This window comes from Melanerpes formicivorus, unplaced genomic scaffold (genome assembly GCF_026170545.1).
Source record: "Melanerpes formicivorus ecotype bairdi unplaced genomic scaffold, bMelFor1.0.p_v2 SCAF_18, whole genome shotgun sequence".
In the NCBI taxonomy this organism is placed as follows: Eukaryota; Metazoa; Chordata; class Aves; order Piciformes; family Picidae; genus Melanerpes; species Melanerpes formicivorus.
The window spans coordinates 13,855,254-13,873,059 of NW_027142370.1; the positions used below are offsets into that span (position 1 = coordinate 13,855,254).

Consider the following 17,806-nt stretch of genomic DNA (forward strand, 5'->3'; position numbering starts at 1 on the left):
AGTTTCTCCTCCTGTTCAGATGGAAGCTCCTGGGTTCCAGTGTGTGCCCGTTGCCCTTTGGCCTGCCATGGCACCACTGGATTGAGATCAGTTCTATGGGAGACCTTCTGGTGGCCTTCCAGGACTGAAAGGGGCCTGTCAGAAAGCTGAGACCAGACTTGTTAGTTGTGACAGGACAAGGGTGATGGTTTGAAGCTGAAAGAGGGAGATTCAGACTGGAGAGAGGGAAGAAATGTTTTACCTTGAGGGTGGTGAGACCCTGGTCCAGGTTGCCCAGAGAGATGCCACATCCTTGGAACCATCCCAGGTCAGCTTGTTTGGGGCTCTGAGCAAGCTGCTCTACTTGCAGATGTCCCTGCTGACTGCAGGGGGGTTGGACAAGATGCCCTTCAAAGGTCCCTTCCAACCCAAACCATTCCATGGTCCCATCCAGTGCTGCAGCCCAAGGTCTGAGCCCTCCCCAAGTGCTCCTCAGCTCCCTGGATTCGTTGTGTGGCAGCTGCCTCTCTCTGGGGCCTGGCAGGGGAAGGAGCTGCAAAGGGAGAAGCTGTGCTCTTGGTGAAGTCACAGCCTGGGGCTGTTTCTCCTCAGCCTGTCCTGTCAGCTCTGCTCAGTCAGGGAGCACAACATTGAGCAAGGGTTTCCTAACCTTCAGCCTGTGGGCCTGGAACTTCCTGCATGGCCCCAGTAGTTTGACAAGAGCAGTACAAAAGGGGCAGAAAGAGAGCAGTGCCCCCATGGAGCATCCTCCTTGCTGGCTGCAGGAGAACCTCTGGGTGCTTTGCCTGTGCTGCTGGGTTGGGCCATGCCCTGCTCTGTGTCCAGTGTGATGTGCTGCTGGAGGTGAGGGGGTCAGGCACAGCAACAGAGATTCATGGTGTGCTTGGGCTGGAAAGGACCTTCAAAGATCCTCTAGTCCATGGGCTCCTGCAACTAGACTAAGTTGCTCAGAGTCCCATCCAGCCTGGCCTTGAACACCTCCAGGGCCTGGGGCATCCTCAGTCTCCTGGGCAGACTGCAGCTGGCACTTCCTTTGCTCTTCATTGCTCATGAAATCACACAGGAGATCCCCCAAGGAAGAGTACAAACCCAGCTCCACTTGGAGCTGCTGGTTGTAGGTGTCCTAGGCTTGACTCTTTCTCCACCCTGGGAGATGTCTCAGATCTCCACGGGTCACTCAGCCTCAGCCTGGGCCCTGGTTTGACTTGTGGAGTAGGAACAGAGAGATGATTTGGCTTTTGGAGGTGTCCTTGTGCCCAGGAGCTGCTTGGCTCTGTGGTGTGGTGCTTCCACGATGCACTGGGCTGGTGAGGGCTAGCTGGGTTTCACACAGACCATGTCAGTGTGGGGAGGGTCTACCACTCTCCTCCAAGTCCTCATCACACAAAAGAAAGAGCTGCTGCTTGCATTCCATGTCTGCAGCCTGTGAGCTGACCCAAGGTAGAAGCAAGCTTGGTACAGCACAGGGGCAAGGTGTAGAGAGCTGAAGAACCTCTGCAGAACTGAGGAACCTCCACAACCCTGCAGCCCAGCCTACAAGAAGTCCCAGCCAGCTGAGGAGCCTCTGGAGAGCTGAGGAACCTCTACAGCACTCAGGAGTCTGCAGAACCAGCCCAGCCTGCAGGTCCCTGCCCTGTGGCACTGGAGCTAGGTGCCAGGCTGGTGTCCCTAGGAGCTGCATCCCACTGTGACTTCTCCACGTTTCTGTGTGTCCCCCCTCCTGCTGTGGGCTTTGGGGGGCCCTGTGCTGCCTGCTGTCCCTCACCACAGTCCCTGCTCTATTTCTTTTGTAAATGGTTTTGCTTTTTCTCTCCTAACCAAAGGTTGCTCTTCTTTTTATATCCCTGAACCCCTCCTTTGCTTCTTGTCTCCTCCTTCCTTGTGCCAGGGCAGGGGGGGATGCTGAGCTGAAGGGGCACCAAGAAGGTGCTCGTGCCATGGGTGTGGATGAGCCCTTCCTGCTGAGCTGGGGAGTTCACTGGAGACAGCTCAGCAATCCTTGCCCACCCCTTGGTGCCTACCTCTTCTGGTCCCTGGAGATCAGTTCCTGTGAGTGGAGGGGAAGGGCAACACTCAAAGCTTCAGTGTTGGCCTGGTGCTGAGGGCTTGCTCCACGCTTGGGCCTCCTTCCCGGCTCACGGTGGTTTCAAGCAGGCCTCTGGAGCAGGCTTGGCTCAAAGCAGAGCACTAGGTGGGGTCTGTGCTGCTGAGGGTGTGTTGTGCTCCACCCCAGCTCCCAGGTCCTTTCTGCAGCTGGCTTCCACACTCGGAGGCTTTCTGAGGGCCACCAACCTCTCGTTGGCAGCAGCAGCTCCCAGCCCTGCTCAGTCCAGCCGTGGAGGCTGCAGGGCAAACTGCAGTGTTTCAGGGCTGATGCTGGTGGGAGGTGGTGGTGCTTTGGAGGCCCCTTGGCCTTTCCTGGGTGGAGGATGGGGATGGAACTGGAGGGGGAAGCTAGGCACCTCAGAGCAGGAGCCATGGGCTGGAAGTAACAGAAATATCTCCCCCCCCTTGGTGCTGCCTCGTCCCACCCCTAGGAATCTTCTCCCAGCAAGCTCTCCATCACCATGGATTGAGCTTCCTGAGGACGGCTCGGAGGGCAGTGAGACGCTCGCTCCCTGCAGGTCCTTCTGGAGGTGAAGCAGAAACATCCACAGGAGGGACCGGCCCCGGGCGGGCAGCTGCGGGGCGCAGCCGGCGCTAGAGGGCAGCAGCTGCCCGGGCAGGGCACAGGCGCAGCGGAGCGCCGCACGGCGGCGCTGCTCCTCCGCACCAGGTGCCTGCAGGCTTCGCAGCCTGCGATGGTCCCAGCTAGGCCTCCCGGATGGGACAGGCGGAGGGAAAGGCCCTCCTGCCCGGCCTCTGGAGCCCGGGCCCTGCAGGCTTGGGTAGATGAGGTGCTGTGAGGCCAGGCTCAGCGAGTCGGGGGTCAGCCTGGAGAACAGGACCCGAGCTCTCCAGGGAGACCTTCTAGTGGTCTTCCAGTATGTAAAGGGCTGATCAGAAAGCTGGGGCAGGCTTTTGAGCAGGGCCTGTTGTGACAGGACAAGGGTGATGGTTTGGAACTAAAGGAGGGAGGTTCAGACAGGAGAGAAGGAAGCAATGTTTTACTGTGAGAGCCTGGCCCAGGCTGCCCCCAGAGGTGGGAGGTGTCCCATCCCTGCAACCACCCCAGGTCAGGTTGCCTGGGGCTCTGAGCAACCTGCTCTAGTTGCAGATGTCCCTGCTGGCTGCAGGGGGGTTGAACCAGATGAGCTTGACAGCTCCCTTCCAACCCAACCCCTGCCATCATCCTGTGGCTCTACGAAGAGGGTGAGGGGCTGGGGGTTCCAGTGCACCCCAGCAACTCCCAGGCCATAGCATCACAGAATGGGTTAGGGTGGAAGGGACCTTAAAGACCATCTGGTTCCAGCCCCCTGCCACAGACAGGGACACCTCCCGCCAGCCCAGGTTGCTCAAGGCCTCATCCAGCCTGGCCTTGAACACCTCCAGGGAGGAGGCAGCCACAGCTTCCATGCCAGGCAGGCTGGGAGCTGGACTGCTCCAGAGCTCAGCTGCTGGGAGCCTGCTCTTGGCCCCTGGGCAGGTTTGGGCTGGGGTGGGAGGTTGGTTGGAGAAGACCTCTCCTCTTGGTGAGCAGAGCAGCCTGCACCATGCTGGGCCCTGCTGGGGAACCCCAAGGCACCCTTGGGTGATTCCCCCAGCCTGGGAGACACTGACCCTGGGAAAGCCCTTCCCTGGGCCCAAAGCAGCTTCCCCTCCAAGCTGAGGGGCTGGGGAGAGAGTGGGCCAGCAGGTGCCAGCCCTGCTGGAGCCATCCTGGGTGGGGAGGGGGTGCCACAGAGCCAAGCCATGATGGCTGAGTGCCAGTCTCCCCCTTGCAAACACAGCCCTGCTTCCACAAACCTGCTTTTATTTACACTTCAAGTCCAACCACATGCACACCTGGGGGGGGGTCTGGGGTGGTTTTGGCTGGGGGGTTTTTGGTTGTGGTTTGTTTTTTTCCTTAAGAGTGTGGCTAGCAAAAAAAGAGGCATTCTGAGACTTTTAAAATAGCAATTAAATATACAAAAATAGAGCTTACAAAAAACACCCCCAACAGCCCCAAAACAGAACCCCACCCCCACACCCCTGAACCCCCCACCCCAAAACACCAGCAACTGCTTTAAAAAAGAGCCTGCTGCAGAACTGGTAGTGTCCAAACACCTCTGTGAGGCTCCTCGCTCCACCAGCAGTCCTGGCAGTCACCTGGGGGACACAACACCCACACCATCCTGTGCCCTGGGGGGAGGCTGGCAAAGCCAACCCCCCTGCCCCCCACCTAAAAGAAGCCCACCCAGCTCCGGGAGGGAGGGGGGTGAAGGCAGAGGGGATGCTGGGGCGCTTGCTATAGTGCCCAAGTTCTCCCCAGGAGGTGGCTGGGGGGGAGGTTCCTCCCCTCAGCAGCTTCTCCCCGTGGTGGTGGTGGTGTTTGTGTTTGAGGGGGGTTGGCTGCTGGCTCCTGTGTGTCCTTCACCCAGGTCAGGCTGGGAGCGCTGGGGTGAGCCCAGGGGCAGGGGTTGGCCCCAGCCATTCTGAGGATGGCTGATGCTGGGCTGGTGCCCATCAGAGGCCCCAACAGCCCTGCTGAGGTAGCCCAGCAGCCCGAGGGGGGACAGCCGCCCTGCAGAAAGCAGGTGGGATAACCAAAGCCAAGGAGACCCCGCGGAGCTCCATCTCCTGGGGGCGACAGCGGCTCCCCCCTTGCCGTTAGCCCTTTGGGAGGAGCAGCAGGCACTGCGCAGGCGCCCGCCCGCGGCACCGCTGCACCCGGCATGCTGGGCATGCTGGGCATGCTGGGCAGAGGTGCCAGAGGGCCGGGCAGCGGCCGTCCGCGATGCTCCAGGGTCCCCCGGCTGCCTTTCGGGCATTGCCGTTGCCGCGGGTGCGGAGCAGCGGGGCCGGAAGGCAGCGGCGTGCTCGGCGCCGCTCCGTCGTGTCCCACGCCGCTGCCGAGGAGGCGAAGGGATGTGCTGGAAGAAGGATGCGGTGCGGGAGGCCCCCGGGAGAGGCCCTGAGCCCCTTCACCCCGGCAGGGCCGCGTGGAGGCAGGGTTCAAGGGCGCAAGGCTCTTCCCCCCGGGCCGTCGGGGCCGTGTCCCCCGCTAAAGTGCTGCGGGCTGCGCTCCGGGCCGCCCGCGCCCCGCCGGCCCTGCCGGGGCCGCCGTAGTGCTTTGGTTGTGTCCGAGGGGCCCGGGCCGCTGCCGGGGCGGGCCCTGGGGCGCTGGGGCTGCAGCTATACGATGTTCTCTGCGCCGGGGAGGGGGCCCTGCGGGGGGCCGGGGTCCTGCTTGCTGTGCAGCTGGGCCAGCTGCAGCACCGGCATGTTGCAGAGGGGACAGACTTTCCGCACCTCCAGCCACTTGATGAGGCACCTGTGGGGGGACACAGACGACAAATAACCCCCCAGCTCGGTGCCCCCTGGGCCCCGGGGCAGCAGCTGCCTCCTTCCACCCTCCCCTCCCCCCGGTGATGGCAGCTTGGATCCCTTGCCACCATCCCTGGAGCTCTGCTGCTGGAGGGCAGCACTGAGGTGCCTTTGTGTTCTCTGAGGTGCTTTCTGAGGGCCGTGTCTAGGGGGGGTTCTGAGCACATCTGACATCCTTTAGAGAGAGGTTTACAAAGCATGGGCACAGCCACGAGAATGTCTGAAACAGGAACAGACACATCCTGCACTGGGGGCACAACAACCCCCTGCAGGCTCCAGGCTTGGGGCAGAGTGGCTGGAAAGTGGCCAGCAAACAGCCCCTGGGGGTGCTGGCTGACAGCAGCAGGTGAGCCAGCAGTGTGACCAGGGGGCCGAGAGGACAACAGCATCCTGGCCTGGATCAGCAATGGAGTGGCCAGCACTGATGGTGCCCCTGCACTGGGCACTGGTGAGGCCACACCATGAGCACTGGGCTCAGTTTTGGGTCTCCTCACTTCAAGGACCTTGAGGTGCTGGAGCAGGTCCAGAGAAGGGCAACCAATCTGGGGAAGGGTCTGAAGCACAGGGCTGGGAGGAGCAGCTGAGGGAGCTGGGGTTGCAGCAGGGTTGCCAGCTCACCACTGGACCTTTGCTGCTCCAAATCATAGAATCGACCAGGTTGGAAAAGACCTCAGAGATCATCAACTCCAACCTATCACCTAACACCTCCTGACAACTAAACCATGCCTTCCAGTGCCACATCCCTGGAGGTGTTCAAGAGGGGACTGGATGTGGCACTTGGTGCCATGGTCTAGTCATGAGGTGTTGGGTGAGAGGTTGGACTTGATGGTCTCTGAGGTCTCTTCCAACCTTGGTGATTCTGTGATCCAATCCTTTTCTGAAGGCCTCCAGGGACAGGGACTCCACCACCTCCCTCCCTTCCAACCCCCAGATTCCAGCTGCTGTGACTAGGAGCTTTTGCTGCCCTGCCCCTGGAACTGGGGTGGGAAGAACGCCTGGGTGAGGAGCAGCAGCGGCAGCAGCAGCAGCAGGAGCGCTCACACCAGGGCCCCCCGGGGCAGGAACAGGGACAGCCCAGCCCCGGGGCAGCCCAGCCCCGGGGCAGCCCAGCCCCGGGGGCCCCTTGTCACACTCACTTTCTGTGGAAGGCATGTTTGCAGGGACAGATCCCCAGCTCGTCCTTGGGCTTGAACTCCTCCAGGCACACGGCACAGATCTGCGGAGGCGAGGGGCAGGCTGAGCGGCCGGGAAGCTCGCAGTGCACACACAGGCTGCACAGATGTTCCCCGACTGGCCACAACACCCTCCCCCCCAAAAACCCACCCCACAGTGCTGCCCACAGCCAGCTCCCAGCCCTTCCCCAGAGCTCACCTCACCTTTGGCTGGGGCAAAAAGGGGCAGTCTGGCTTCTGGTGCCAGTAAGGAAACGCTGGGAGTGGGGATAACCACCACCCCCACCCCATGCCAGGTGCAAATCAGCCTCCCTCTTGCTGCAAGCCCTCTGTCCTGACCCAGGAGCTGCTTGGGTTTTTTCACCCCTCTGTGATGCAGGAGGAATGTCAGGGTGGTTCCTGCATCACAGGGAGGTGAAATCACCCCTAAGAGCCTTCCCAGACTTCCCTACCGGGCTTTGGGATCATAGGCTGGGGTTTGGAGGTCCCTCTCTTGGTGGAGGGGACCCCAAAGTCCCCCCCAGAACAGGTGCCAGGCAGGGATTGGAGGAAAGGAGGCTGAGGGGAGACCTCCTGGCTTCTCTACAGCTCCCTGAAAGGAGGTTGGAGCAAGGTGGGGGTTGGTCTCTTCTCCCTGGTGTCAGGTGATAGAAGGAGAGGAAATGGCCTCAAATTGCACCAGGGGAGGTTTAGGTTGGAGATTAGGAACAACTTCTTTGCTTCAAGTGCGGTCAGGCACTGGGACAGGCTGCCCAGGGAGGTGGTGGAGTCACCACCCCTGGAGGTGTCCCAGAAACGAGTGGCCATGGCACCTGGGGACGTGGTTGAGTTGCCTTGGTGGTGTCAGGCTGATGGTTGGACTGGATGATGTTAGAGGTCTCCTCCAACCCAAACAAGTCTGTGCTTCTACGAGATGCCAGGAGGCTACAGGGTGCCCAGGGGCAGATGCAGGCTGCTGCTCGGTCTCTGGGACTGCCTGCACCGCCGGGACAAAACTCTGGGCGGAGGGGAAGGCACATGCCGCACCTCTGCCCTGCTGGCTGCGTCCCGGCAGGCAAGAGCCCCGGCTGAAATCTCCTCCTCCCATGCCGCCAGCTTTTCCTGACCCATCTGGGATAACCCCAGAGATCTGGGACAGTCCCGGCTGGTTTGCCTAGCCCCACTGCCCCTGGGAGCCTCCGGCAGCCCAAAGCCCGGGCCGGCCCCGCTGCCAAGGGCCCCGCTGCCGGGAGCCCCACTGCCGGGAGCCCAAAGCCCGGGCCTGCCCCGCTGCCAAGGGCCCCGCTGCCGGGAGCCCCGCTGCCAAGGGCCCCGCTGCCGGGAGCCCCACTGCCGGGAGCCCCGCTGCCGGCAGCCCCCGCTGCCAAGGGCCCCGCTGCCGGGAGCCCCGCTGCCAAGGGCCCCGCTGCCGGGAGCCCCGCTGCCAAGGGCCCCGCTGCCGGGAACCCCGCGGCCGATGCCGCCGGCTGGCAGGCACCTCGGGAGCCTCCCGGCTTCCCCGGGGACGTGGCGCCCGTCGATGGTTTCCAGCCACCAAAAGCCCGCTGGAGATCTTTTGCCTGAGCCCTGGGGCGGCCCCTAAGGAGCACACACATCTGGGCAGCTGGGAGGAGCGGCGCCATGGGAAAAAAAGGCAAAAGTAAACCCAGGAGGAAGAGGCTGAGGAGCTCGGCAGGGACTTCCCCCCCAGGGCGAGCCCCGGCAGCTCCGCGGGGATGTTGCAAACCCCTCCCCTCCCCCTGCGCCCCCTGCTCACTGTCCAGAGCAGCTCCCACCGCCCAAACAGGGTCCCGGGGATGGGAAAGGGGCCTGTTGTGGCAGCACAAAGGGGAGAGGGGTTGAAACTGAGAGCGAGGTTGAGACTGGAGAGAAGGGAGAAATGTTTGACACTGAGGGTGGAGAGAGCCTGACCCAGGCTGCCCAGAGAGGTGGGAGAGGCCCCATGGCTGGAACCATTCCAGGTCAGGTTGGCTGGGGCTTGGAGCAACCTTTGCCTGTCCTCCATCCCCTCCCCAGCACCAGGAAGAGGAGGGTGAGGAATCACAGAAAAAGCCAGGTTGGAACAGACCTCCAAGATCATCAAGGCCAAGGGATCAGCCAACCCTAACTGACCAACCAGACCATGGCACTGAGTGCCTCATCCAGGCTTTTCTTCAGCATCCCCAGGGACCTTGACCCCACCCCGCCCTGTGCAGCACTTTCCCATGGCCAGTCTCCCCTTCTGTGAAGAACTCCTAAGATCAAGCCTAATCTTCCCCCAGCTGAGCCTGGCCACCTCAGGCTTGTGCTGGTAGGCACCAGTGATGGTCAAGGCACTGGCCAAGGTTGGGTGGCTCCAGCTCCTCAATCATAGAATCAATAAGGTTGGAAAAGACCTCAAAGATCACCAAGTCCAACCTGTCACCCAACACCTCATGACTACTAAACCATGGCACCAAGTGCCACATCCAATCCCCTCTTGAGCACCTCCAGGGATGGTGACTCCACCACCTCCCTGGGCAGCACATTCCAATGGCTAACAACTCTCTCTGGGAAGAACTTTCTCCTCACCTCCAGCCTAAACCTCCCCTGGTGCAGCTTGAGACTGTGTCCTCTTGTTCTGGTGCTGGTTGCCTGGGAGAAGAGACCAACCCCCACCTGGCTACAGCCTCCCTTCAGGTAGTTGTAGAGAGCAAGAAGGTTTCCCCTGAGCCTTCTCCAGGCTAAGCAACCCCAGAGTCGTTCTGCTACACTCCCACCCCAGGGCTGTACTCACCTCATGTAGGTTCAGCTCCTTCACTTTTTCCTTGAGTATAACCTGTAAGACAGAGCAACAGCTTCTTGGCAGGACAGATCTCCATGAAGAGAGCCCACTTGGTGTCCCAGTGGGACTGGAACCCCCCAGCAAAGCCAGCACAGCACCACACCTTCAGCCCTGCACAGGGGGAAGGCAGCGCCGGCACGGCTGCAAGCACTAACACAAGCACCCAACCCAGGAGCTCTCCTCCCACATTCAAACCTCCTGGGCTCCCACACTCTGCAACAAGCTCCTGGGTGGACATCTGCCTCTTCATTTGCACTGCCCCCTGGCTGAACACCTGGAGAGAGAGCTGTAACTCCAGGCTGACCACATGTGACCACACCACACCAGCCCAGCTTCTCCCAGTTGCTTGCTCAAACCACAGACCAGAGGCTGAAACACTGCACAAGCCCTGGAGGGAACAGGAGACTGAAGCAGCCACCTGGCCCTCACCTCTTGGCCATGCTTATTCTAACACAAGGCACGTGTGGGTGCCTGCAGGTAAGAGCTGGGCACGCAGAACTTAACTGGAGGTGGTTCCTAAGCCAGCCCCCAAAGCTGTGGGGGGTTCAGAGCAGCCAGGTCCATCCCAGGAGCTGATTCAGACCCCCCAAAACATCTCTGGATCGCTGGGAAGTGAAGGCATCACTGCTCAGCAGCAGAGAATACAGAGAGGGCTTGGAGAGGTTGGCCAGCTGAGGTGATGTCCCCACCCCTCAGGGAGCTTGTCTGAGAGTGAGGAGAGCTGCAGACTGCTAGGCCAGAGATGCTCCTGCAGTGCCCAGCTGGCAGGAAAACTCTCCAACAGTGGGGACAGAGGGTTGACCTGGTGTTACAATTCCTCCTTGAAGGCCACAATCTTCCCAAGGGGAAGAACAGCACAAAGTGACCTGCTGGAGTGACCTCTCCCATGTGGATGTGGTGCTAAGGCCAAGGGAAGAGGAAGACAACTCACTGTGCACCATCTCACCTGTTTGTAGGCATAAAGCTCTTTGTGTGCTTGGTGTCTGAGCCTGCAATCAAAAGAGAGAGAAGCATGAAGCCAGGCCACCCCACCAGGCTGGCTCTAACACCCCAGCCCAGCCAGCCCCTCCTCTCCAGGTTCAGTGAGATGTCTCACTGTCAGAGATGTCTCATCTTGCCCTTCAGAAAGGAGACTGCCCACATGGCAGGATGGGTTCAGCAACACCCAGCTTCCCCTGCAGCTGGCAAGGCCACATCTCCATCCACGAGCACAGGACCTCCTCCTCCTCTCCTCTTAAGTGCACCCTCATTCTCTGTGCAGACACCACCTGCCCCACACAGAGCAGCAGCAGCCAGTGAGCAAAGCTGGAGCTGCCACAAGCACCCCCAGCTGTGCTGCCAGCCATTGCTAGGCTGCCCACAGCAGCTCCTCCAGCCCCCAGCAAAGCTCCTGCTCCAGCAAGGGGAGCAGGAGACCTCCCCACTCACAGCCTTCCCACCCAAGCCCCCAGCCTGCTGCTTGGGCTCCTCAGGCACAGCTTTATCCTCAATGATAAGCTGAGTTGTGCTGCTTCTGCCTCCCAGACTCTCAGGGAGAAGCATTCAGCAAGAGACCAGCTGGCTGGAGGAGCCAGCAGGAGGCAGCTTTGGAACAGAATCACAGAACTGATTAGGTTGCAGAAGACCTTTAAGGTCATGGACTCCAGCCATGAACCCAGCACTGAAGCAGGTCCCTCAGTACCACATCTATACAGCTCTTAAACCCCTCAAGGGATGGGGACTCCACCACTGCCCTTGACAACCCTTTCAGGGAAGAAATTGTTCCCAATGCCCTACCTAAACCTGCCCTGGTGCAACTTGAGGCTGTTGCCTCTTGTCCTGCTTGTTCTTGAGGAGAAGAAACCAAGCCCCACCTCACTCCAGCCTGCTTTCAGGGAGCTGTAGAGAGCAATGAGGTCTCCCCTCAGCCTTCTCTTCTCCAGACTGAACAACCCCAGGTCTGCTTCTCCAGGTGCTGTTTGCCTGAAGCTCTGCCTGCCCCAAACTTTGAGGCTCTTACAAGCTGAGGGCTGGGCACCAGTGCAGCTTGGTGCTGCCAAGGGCTGCACTACGTCAGGCCCTGCTCCCCAGCTGCAGCAGGGAGCCATCCCCCTCTTCTCCTGCTGCCTGGCAGGGACACTGCTGGCAGAGCCAGGGACCAGAGTGCAGGGCAGGAAGGAGAAGGCTGAGGTCCATCCCTCCATCAGCCACCCTGAGCAGAAGCAGCAGCAGGAGCTGCAGGACCAATGGAGCAAAGAGGATGAAGCCAGCCTGATGGGCAGGGATGCCAGCGCTGGGAGGCTGCTCAGGAACCCCAGCTGGGGCAGAGCATGAAGCGTGGCTGTGGGGGGAGCTGGCCCGGGGGGGGACAAGCAGCTGCCCCCTGGAGCAGCCAAGGTGTCCTGCAGAACAAATGGTGTGGCTGGGGATGCTGTGGAGGAGCAGCAGCGGGGAAGAAGGGAGCAGCTGGACACAGATCCCTGCTGGGGGAGATTAAAGGGATTGGAGAGGCTGAGAGAGAGATGGGCACAGCTTCAGCAGGGCCCCTGGTGACAGGGCAAGGAGGGGTGGGTTTAAACTAAAAGAGGGGGATTTAGACTAGAGACAAGAGAATCATAAAGGCATAAAGACCTCTAAGGTCATCAGGTCCAACCTTCTACCCAACACCTCCCTGAGCACCAGAGGGTGTCCTGGAGCGCCACATCTGTTTGCTTTGTGAGCTCCAGCAGGGATGCTGCCTGCACCACCTCCCTGGGCAGCCTGGAGCACTCTTCCAGTAAAGAGCTTCTTCCTAAGATCCAAGGAAGAGGAAATGTTCCATACTGAGGGTGGTGAGACCCCGGCCCATGCTGCCCAGAGAGGTGGTAGAAGCCCCATCCCTGCAACCATCCTGGGTCAGGTTGGTTGGGGCTCTGAGCAACCTGCTCCAGTTGCAATGTCCCTGCTGGCTGCAGGGGGGTTGCTCTGGGTAACCTCTGAAGGTTCCTTCCCACCAAAACCATTCCATGACTCCACACTGCAATACCAGCACCTGGAGGTCCTGCAGTGTGTGAGCTCACTCTGCTCCCCCAGGCTCTGCACTCACAGCCAGGCTCCTGGGCCAGATGGACAGCAGCTAGAGCTCATGCAGCTGTGGTGAGGAGACCCTGGATGCAGGCAAGTGCTGCTCCCCACCAGGCACAGGCCTTCAGCCACCCCCACCAGGCACAGGCCTTCAGCCACCCCCACCAGGCACAGGCCTTCAGCCACCCCATGTCAAGAGCTGTGACCCCAGAGTCACTCCTGCACACAGCTGCTGTGGGTCAGGCACCACACAGCCTCTGGAGCCAGCCTGCACACACACCCAGCTTCACCCAGCCCTCTGCTTCATGACCACCTGGCTGGCACCTGCCTCCTGTCCAGGCTTTCCAACATCTCCTGCAGAAGGAGCATCCCATGGCTGAACCATCTACAGCCAGCAAACAACTGTGGGAAGAGAATGCAGAGGTGCTGCAGTTTGACCTCCAAGAGCTGCTCATTTTGAACCCCAGACCCAGGAGCTCCACCTGGATCTCCCCCAAATACTGAAGGGGTGGCTGGCAGGGGGGGACCAGGCTGTTGGCAGGGACAGGATGAGGAGCACTGGGCACAAACTTGAACATGAGAAGTTCCAGCTGAACATGAGGAGGAACTTCTTGGAGGTTGATGGAGCACTGGAGCAGACTGCCCAGGGAGGTGGTGGAGTCTCCACCTCTGGAGGCATTCAAAGCCCACCTGGATGTGTTCCTGTGTGATCATCTTTAGGTGAGCCTGCCTTGGCAGGGGGGTTGGACTGGATGACCTCCAGAGGTCCCTTCCAAGCCTGTGATACTCTGTGATGCTGTCATTCATTCAGGTCATTGAGTCCACCCACTCACCAGCTCACCACCAAACCAGGTCACTCAGCACCACAGCTACAGAGCTTTTAGCCCTCTACACCTCCCTGAAGGGAGGCTGTAGCCAGGTGGGGGTTGGTCTCTTCTCCCAGGCAACCAGCACCAGAACAAGAGGACACAGTCTCAAGCTGTGCCAGGGGAGGTTCAGACTGGATGTTAGGAAGAAATTCTTCCCAGCAAGAGAGATTGGCCACGGGAATGTGCTGCCAGGGAGGTGGTGGAGTCACCATCCCTGGAGGTGTTCAGGAAGAGCCTGGATGGGGTGCTTGGTGCCATGGTTTAGTTGATGAGATGGTGTTGGGTGATAGGTTGGACTTGATGATCTCAAAGGTCTTTTCCAACCTGGTTAATTCTATTCTATTCTATTTCAAACCCCTCCAGGGATGGGGACTCCACCCCTGCCCTGGGCAGCCTGCTTGACAAGCCTTTTGGGGGGAAATTTGTTCCTCATGTCCAACCTAAACTCTCTCTGGTGCAATCTGAGGCTGTTCCCCTCTGCCCTGGGCTGGTGTCTCTGGTTTGACCCATGCTGCACCTGCTTGTTAACACCTCTCCTGCACACAGCCTCCAGGTGCAAGCTGGTTTAAGACAGGGAACAACTCAATTTAAATTCAGGATCTTACTCTGTGTCCCCAACCCTCCTGCTGCAGGGCTGGGGGCATTTGCTTGCCACACAGCCAGGCATGGAGGGGGCTGGAAGGGATCTCTGGAGAGCATCCAGTCCAACCCCCCTGCTAAAGCAGGTCACCCCCAGCAGCTTGCCCAGGGTCACAGTGGCCAGGTGGGGTTGGAATCTCTGCAGAGAAGGAGACTCCACAACCTCTCTGGGCAGCCTGCTCCAGGGCTGCAGCACCCTCACAGCAAAGACGTTTCTCCTCCTGTTCAGGTGGAAGCTCCTGGGCTTGCTTCCCTTGTGCCCTTCCCCAGCTTGTGCCCATTGCCCCTTGTCCTGTCACTGGGCACCACTGACAAGAGTCTGGCCTCATCCTCTTGGCCCCTGCCCTTCAGCCCTTGCTGGGCATTGCTCAGCTCCCCTCTGGGGCTGCTCTTCTCCAGGCTCAACAGCCCCAGGGCTCTCAGCCTTTGCTCCTCACAGAGCTCTTCTCCAGGCCCCTCTCATCTCCACAGCCCTCCCAGCAGTGCCTCAGTGCTCCATGCCAAACCTTCCCCAAAGCAATTGCTTGGGATGCTCTGCCCTTGTAGGCACATGGTCCTCACCCTGCTGGTCATCTACAAGGCTTTCCAAAGCATGCTGCAGCTCCAGCTCCTCCACCCCACACAGGCAAAGCCAGAGGAGATGGCTGCTCCTGGGGGTGCATCAGCACAGCTACAACCAGTGGCAGGGCCCAACCCTCCACAAGAGGGGCTGGAGAATTCCAGCTGGGCTCCACTTTGCCAGCGACAGAGCTGGGAGGGGGGTGGGGTGGTTTGAAGAGCCATCCATAGAGTCTGGGGCTATGAAGAGAATCATCACCATCACTGGAGGTGCTCAGGAGGAGACCTGACAGGGTGCTTGGCTGCATGGGTTAGTTGGTTGGGTGGTGTTGGATGATAGGTTGGACACAATGATCTTGAAGGTCTCTTCCAACCTGGTCTGGTCCATTCCATTCTATCCTATTCCATTCCATTCCATTCCATTCCATTCCATTCCATTCCATTCCATTCCATTCCATTCTATCCTATTCCATCCTATCCTATTCCATTCTATCCTATTCCATTCCATCCTATTCCATTCCATTCTATTCCATTCCATTCCATCCTATTCCATCCCATTCTATCCCATTCCATTCTATTCCATTCCATTCTATCCCATTCCATTCTATCCTATTCCATTCCATTCCATCCTATTCCATTCCATTCCATCCTATTCCATTCTATCCTATTCCATTCCATCCTATTACATTCCATTCTATTCCATTCCATTGCATTCTATCCTATTCCATTCTATTCCATCCTATTCCATTCTATTCCATTCTATCCTATTCCATTCCATTCTATTCCATTCCATTCTATCAGATGACCCAATCCAACCTCCCATCTATCACAGGTCCTCATTACAGCAGCACCTCATTACTCCTGGGAATGGGAGCCTCATCCAGAAAGGGGCTCTGCCTTCAGCTAATGACATGAGGAGACAGGGCTTGCACCTCCCTTGCTGGCTCCTCTCTCCAGTTCCTCACCCTCCCTCTTACAACATGCCTCCAGCTTCTAAATATACAGATTTTCTGGCTTGATCTCCCAGACATTACCACTTGTTATTTCATCTTTGGGGGAGGACACACCCAGCAAGACCTGGTGCCCAGGAAAATACGCTGGGAGTCCAAACACCTCTTCATTTGTGCAAGCAAGCTGTAGAGATCCAGGTTCAGGCTGGGCCAAACACCCCCTGGGGCCTTCTGACCAGCATTTATCTCTTGGATTTGTGCCCTCTCCCACTGGCATCCCAGTTAAAGCATGAACATTGCACACAGAAGCCAAGTCCCAGCACAGACCTCGTTAACACTGAGCACTAAGAATGGCCTGGCTGCCCCCTGGATCTGGTTCTGCCCTGCCTGCCTGGGTGGGCAGGTGTGCTGGAGCCTCAAATGTCCTTTTCTGGTGCACATCTGTGGGCAAAAGTAAAGACAGAATGCCCAGGCAGCCCAAACCACACCTGGGCAGTCCTGGGCTTGGGCTCACCTACAAGTTGTAGGTTTTGCTTTGTGCACAGCTGAAAATTGGTGGGAATTACTGAATACTAAGAATCATTTTGGTTGGAAGAGACCTCTAGGATCAGTGAGTCCAACCCTTACCCCAGCACTGCCAAGTCCACCACTCAACCACATCCTTCAGCGCCACATCTACACAGTCCCTCCAGGGATGGGGACCCCACCACTGTCCTGGGCAGTCTGCTCCAGGGCTGGACCACACTCTGGGGGGAAGAAATCTTTCCACATGGCCAACCTAACCCTCCCCTGGTGCACCTTGAGGCCACAGTATCACTAAGGTTGGAAGAGACCTCAAGGATCATCGAGTCCAACCTATCACCACAGACCCCATGACTAGGCCATGGCACCAAGTGCCACATCCAATCCCCTCTTGAGAGCCATTTCCTCTTCTCCCATTCCTTGTCATTTGGGAAAAGAGATCAGTTCCCCACCTGGCTCCAACCTCCTTTCAGGGAGCTGTAGAGAGCAATGAGGTCTCCCCTCAGCCTCCTTTTCTCCACACTAAAAACCCCCAGCTCCCTCAGCTGCTCCTCCCCAGCCCTGTTCTCCAGACCCTTCCCCAGCTTGGTTGCCCTTCTCTAGACCTGCTCCAGCACCTCAAGGTCCTTCTTGGAGTGAGGAGACCCAAAACTGAACCCAGTGTTTAAGGTGTGGCTGGGTGCAGTGGGCCCAGCATTGCCCTGCTCGTGCTGGCCACACTCTTTCTGGTACTGGTCCTTCAGGTTCTCCTTGTTCTTTGCCCATCTGCTCCTCTTTTCAGAGTACCTCCTGGGAGTTGAGTCATTAGTGTTCATAATACCCTGGATATGACTGCAAAGGCAGGGGCACCATCAGTGCTGGCCACTCCATTGCTGATCCAGGCCAGGATGCTGTTGTCCTCTCAGCTCCCTGGTCACACTGCTGGCTCACCTTCTGCTGTCAGCCAGCACCCCCAGGTGCTGTTTGCTGGGCACTTTCCAGCCACTCTGCCCCAAGCCTGGAGCCTGCAGGGGGTTGTTGTGCCCCAGTGCAGGATGTGTCTGTTCCTACCTCTGCCCCCCTTGCAGTGAGGGCCCCAGAACCGAACCCAGTATTCAAGGAGTAGGCCTCAGCAGTGCTAAGCACAGGGGGACAATCACTTCCCTACCCCTGCTGGTCACACTGTTGCTGATCCCAGCCAGGATGGGTGACACCTGGGCACAGGCTGAGTGACCCTGGGCACGGGCTGACTCAACTCACACCCGGCACAACTTTCCCCCCAGCCACCTTGACTCCCTGGCCCTGTGTTTTTCCCTGTTTGCCTCTCCCTTCCTCTGCAGCAGGAAGAGCTTCCCCTCCCCATTAGTGTCCCTCCTCTCTCCCCAGTGGCCCATAAAGCAATTGAAACAAGCCCCAAACTGCAGCAACCTTTAACCCTGCGGCGCAGCGCCGGCCGCCGGCACAGGCAGCTGCAGCCTGCATCATTAACCTGCAAAGGGCACTGTTGAATGAGCAATTGGTGTCCAATAAGCCAGGGAGCAGGCATTAACCATTGCCCCAGCACACAGCCCTCCAGTTACTCATTACACAGCAGAACGTGGGGAAGCATCAAGCAGGAGGCAGCCACCATGAATCAGCTCTCAGCCGCCAGCCTCGCTCCCCTGCCTGCTGCAGCACACCCAGGCTCCTAGTCATGTAGGCTGGGCTTGATGAGTGCAGCACCTGCACAGCTCATGGAGAGAGCAGAGGAGAAGAGAGCAGAAAACAGAAGAGAGCAGAAAACAGAAGAGAGCAGAAAACAGAAGA

At 58.9% G+C, this 17,806-nt stretch overlaps 1 protein-coding gene across 4 annotated transcripts in view; it reads right to left on the reverse strand.

The window, feature by feature from the left end:
• Positions 1 to 3,880: 3,880 nt before the first annotated feature.
• Positions 3,881 to 17,806, reverse strand: part of RNF24 (ring finger protein 24) — a 41,122-nt gene continuing 27,196 nt past the window's right edge. For all 4 annotated transcript variants that reach the window (XM_068149685.1, XM_068149684.1, XM_068149686.1 and 1 more), the window contains 4 exons: positions 10,388 to 10,430; positions 9,394 to 9,435; positions 6,603 to 6,682; positions 3,881 to 5,413 (listed from right to left, as the gene is read on the reverse strand). In XM_068149685.1, the coding sequence (XP_068005786.1) occupies positions 5,275 to 5,413; positions 6,603 to 6,682; positions 9,394 to 9,435; positions 10,388 to 10,430 (304 nt within the window). In that variant the 3' untranslated portion in view covers positions 3,881 to 5,274. The remainder of the gene's footprint in view (positions 5,414 to 6,602; positions 6,683 to 9,393; positions 9,436 to 10,387; positions 10,431 to 17,806) is intronic.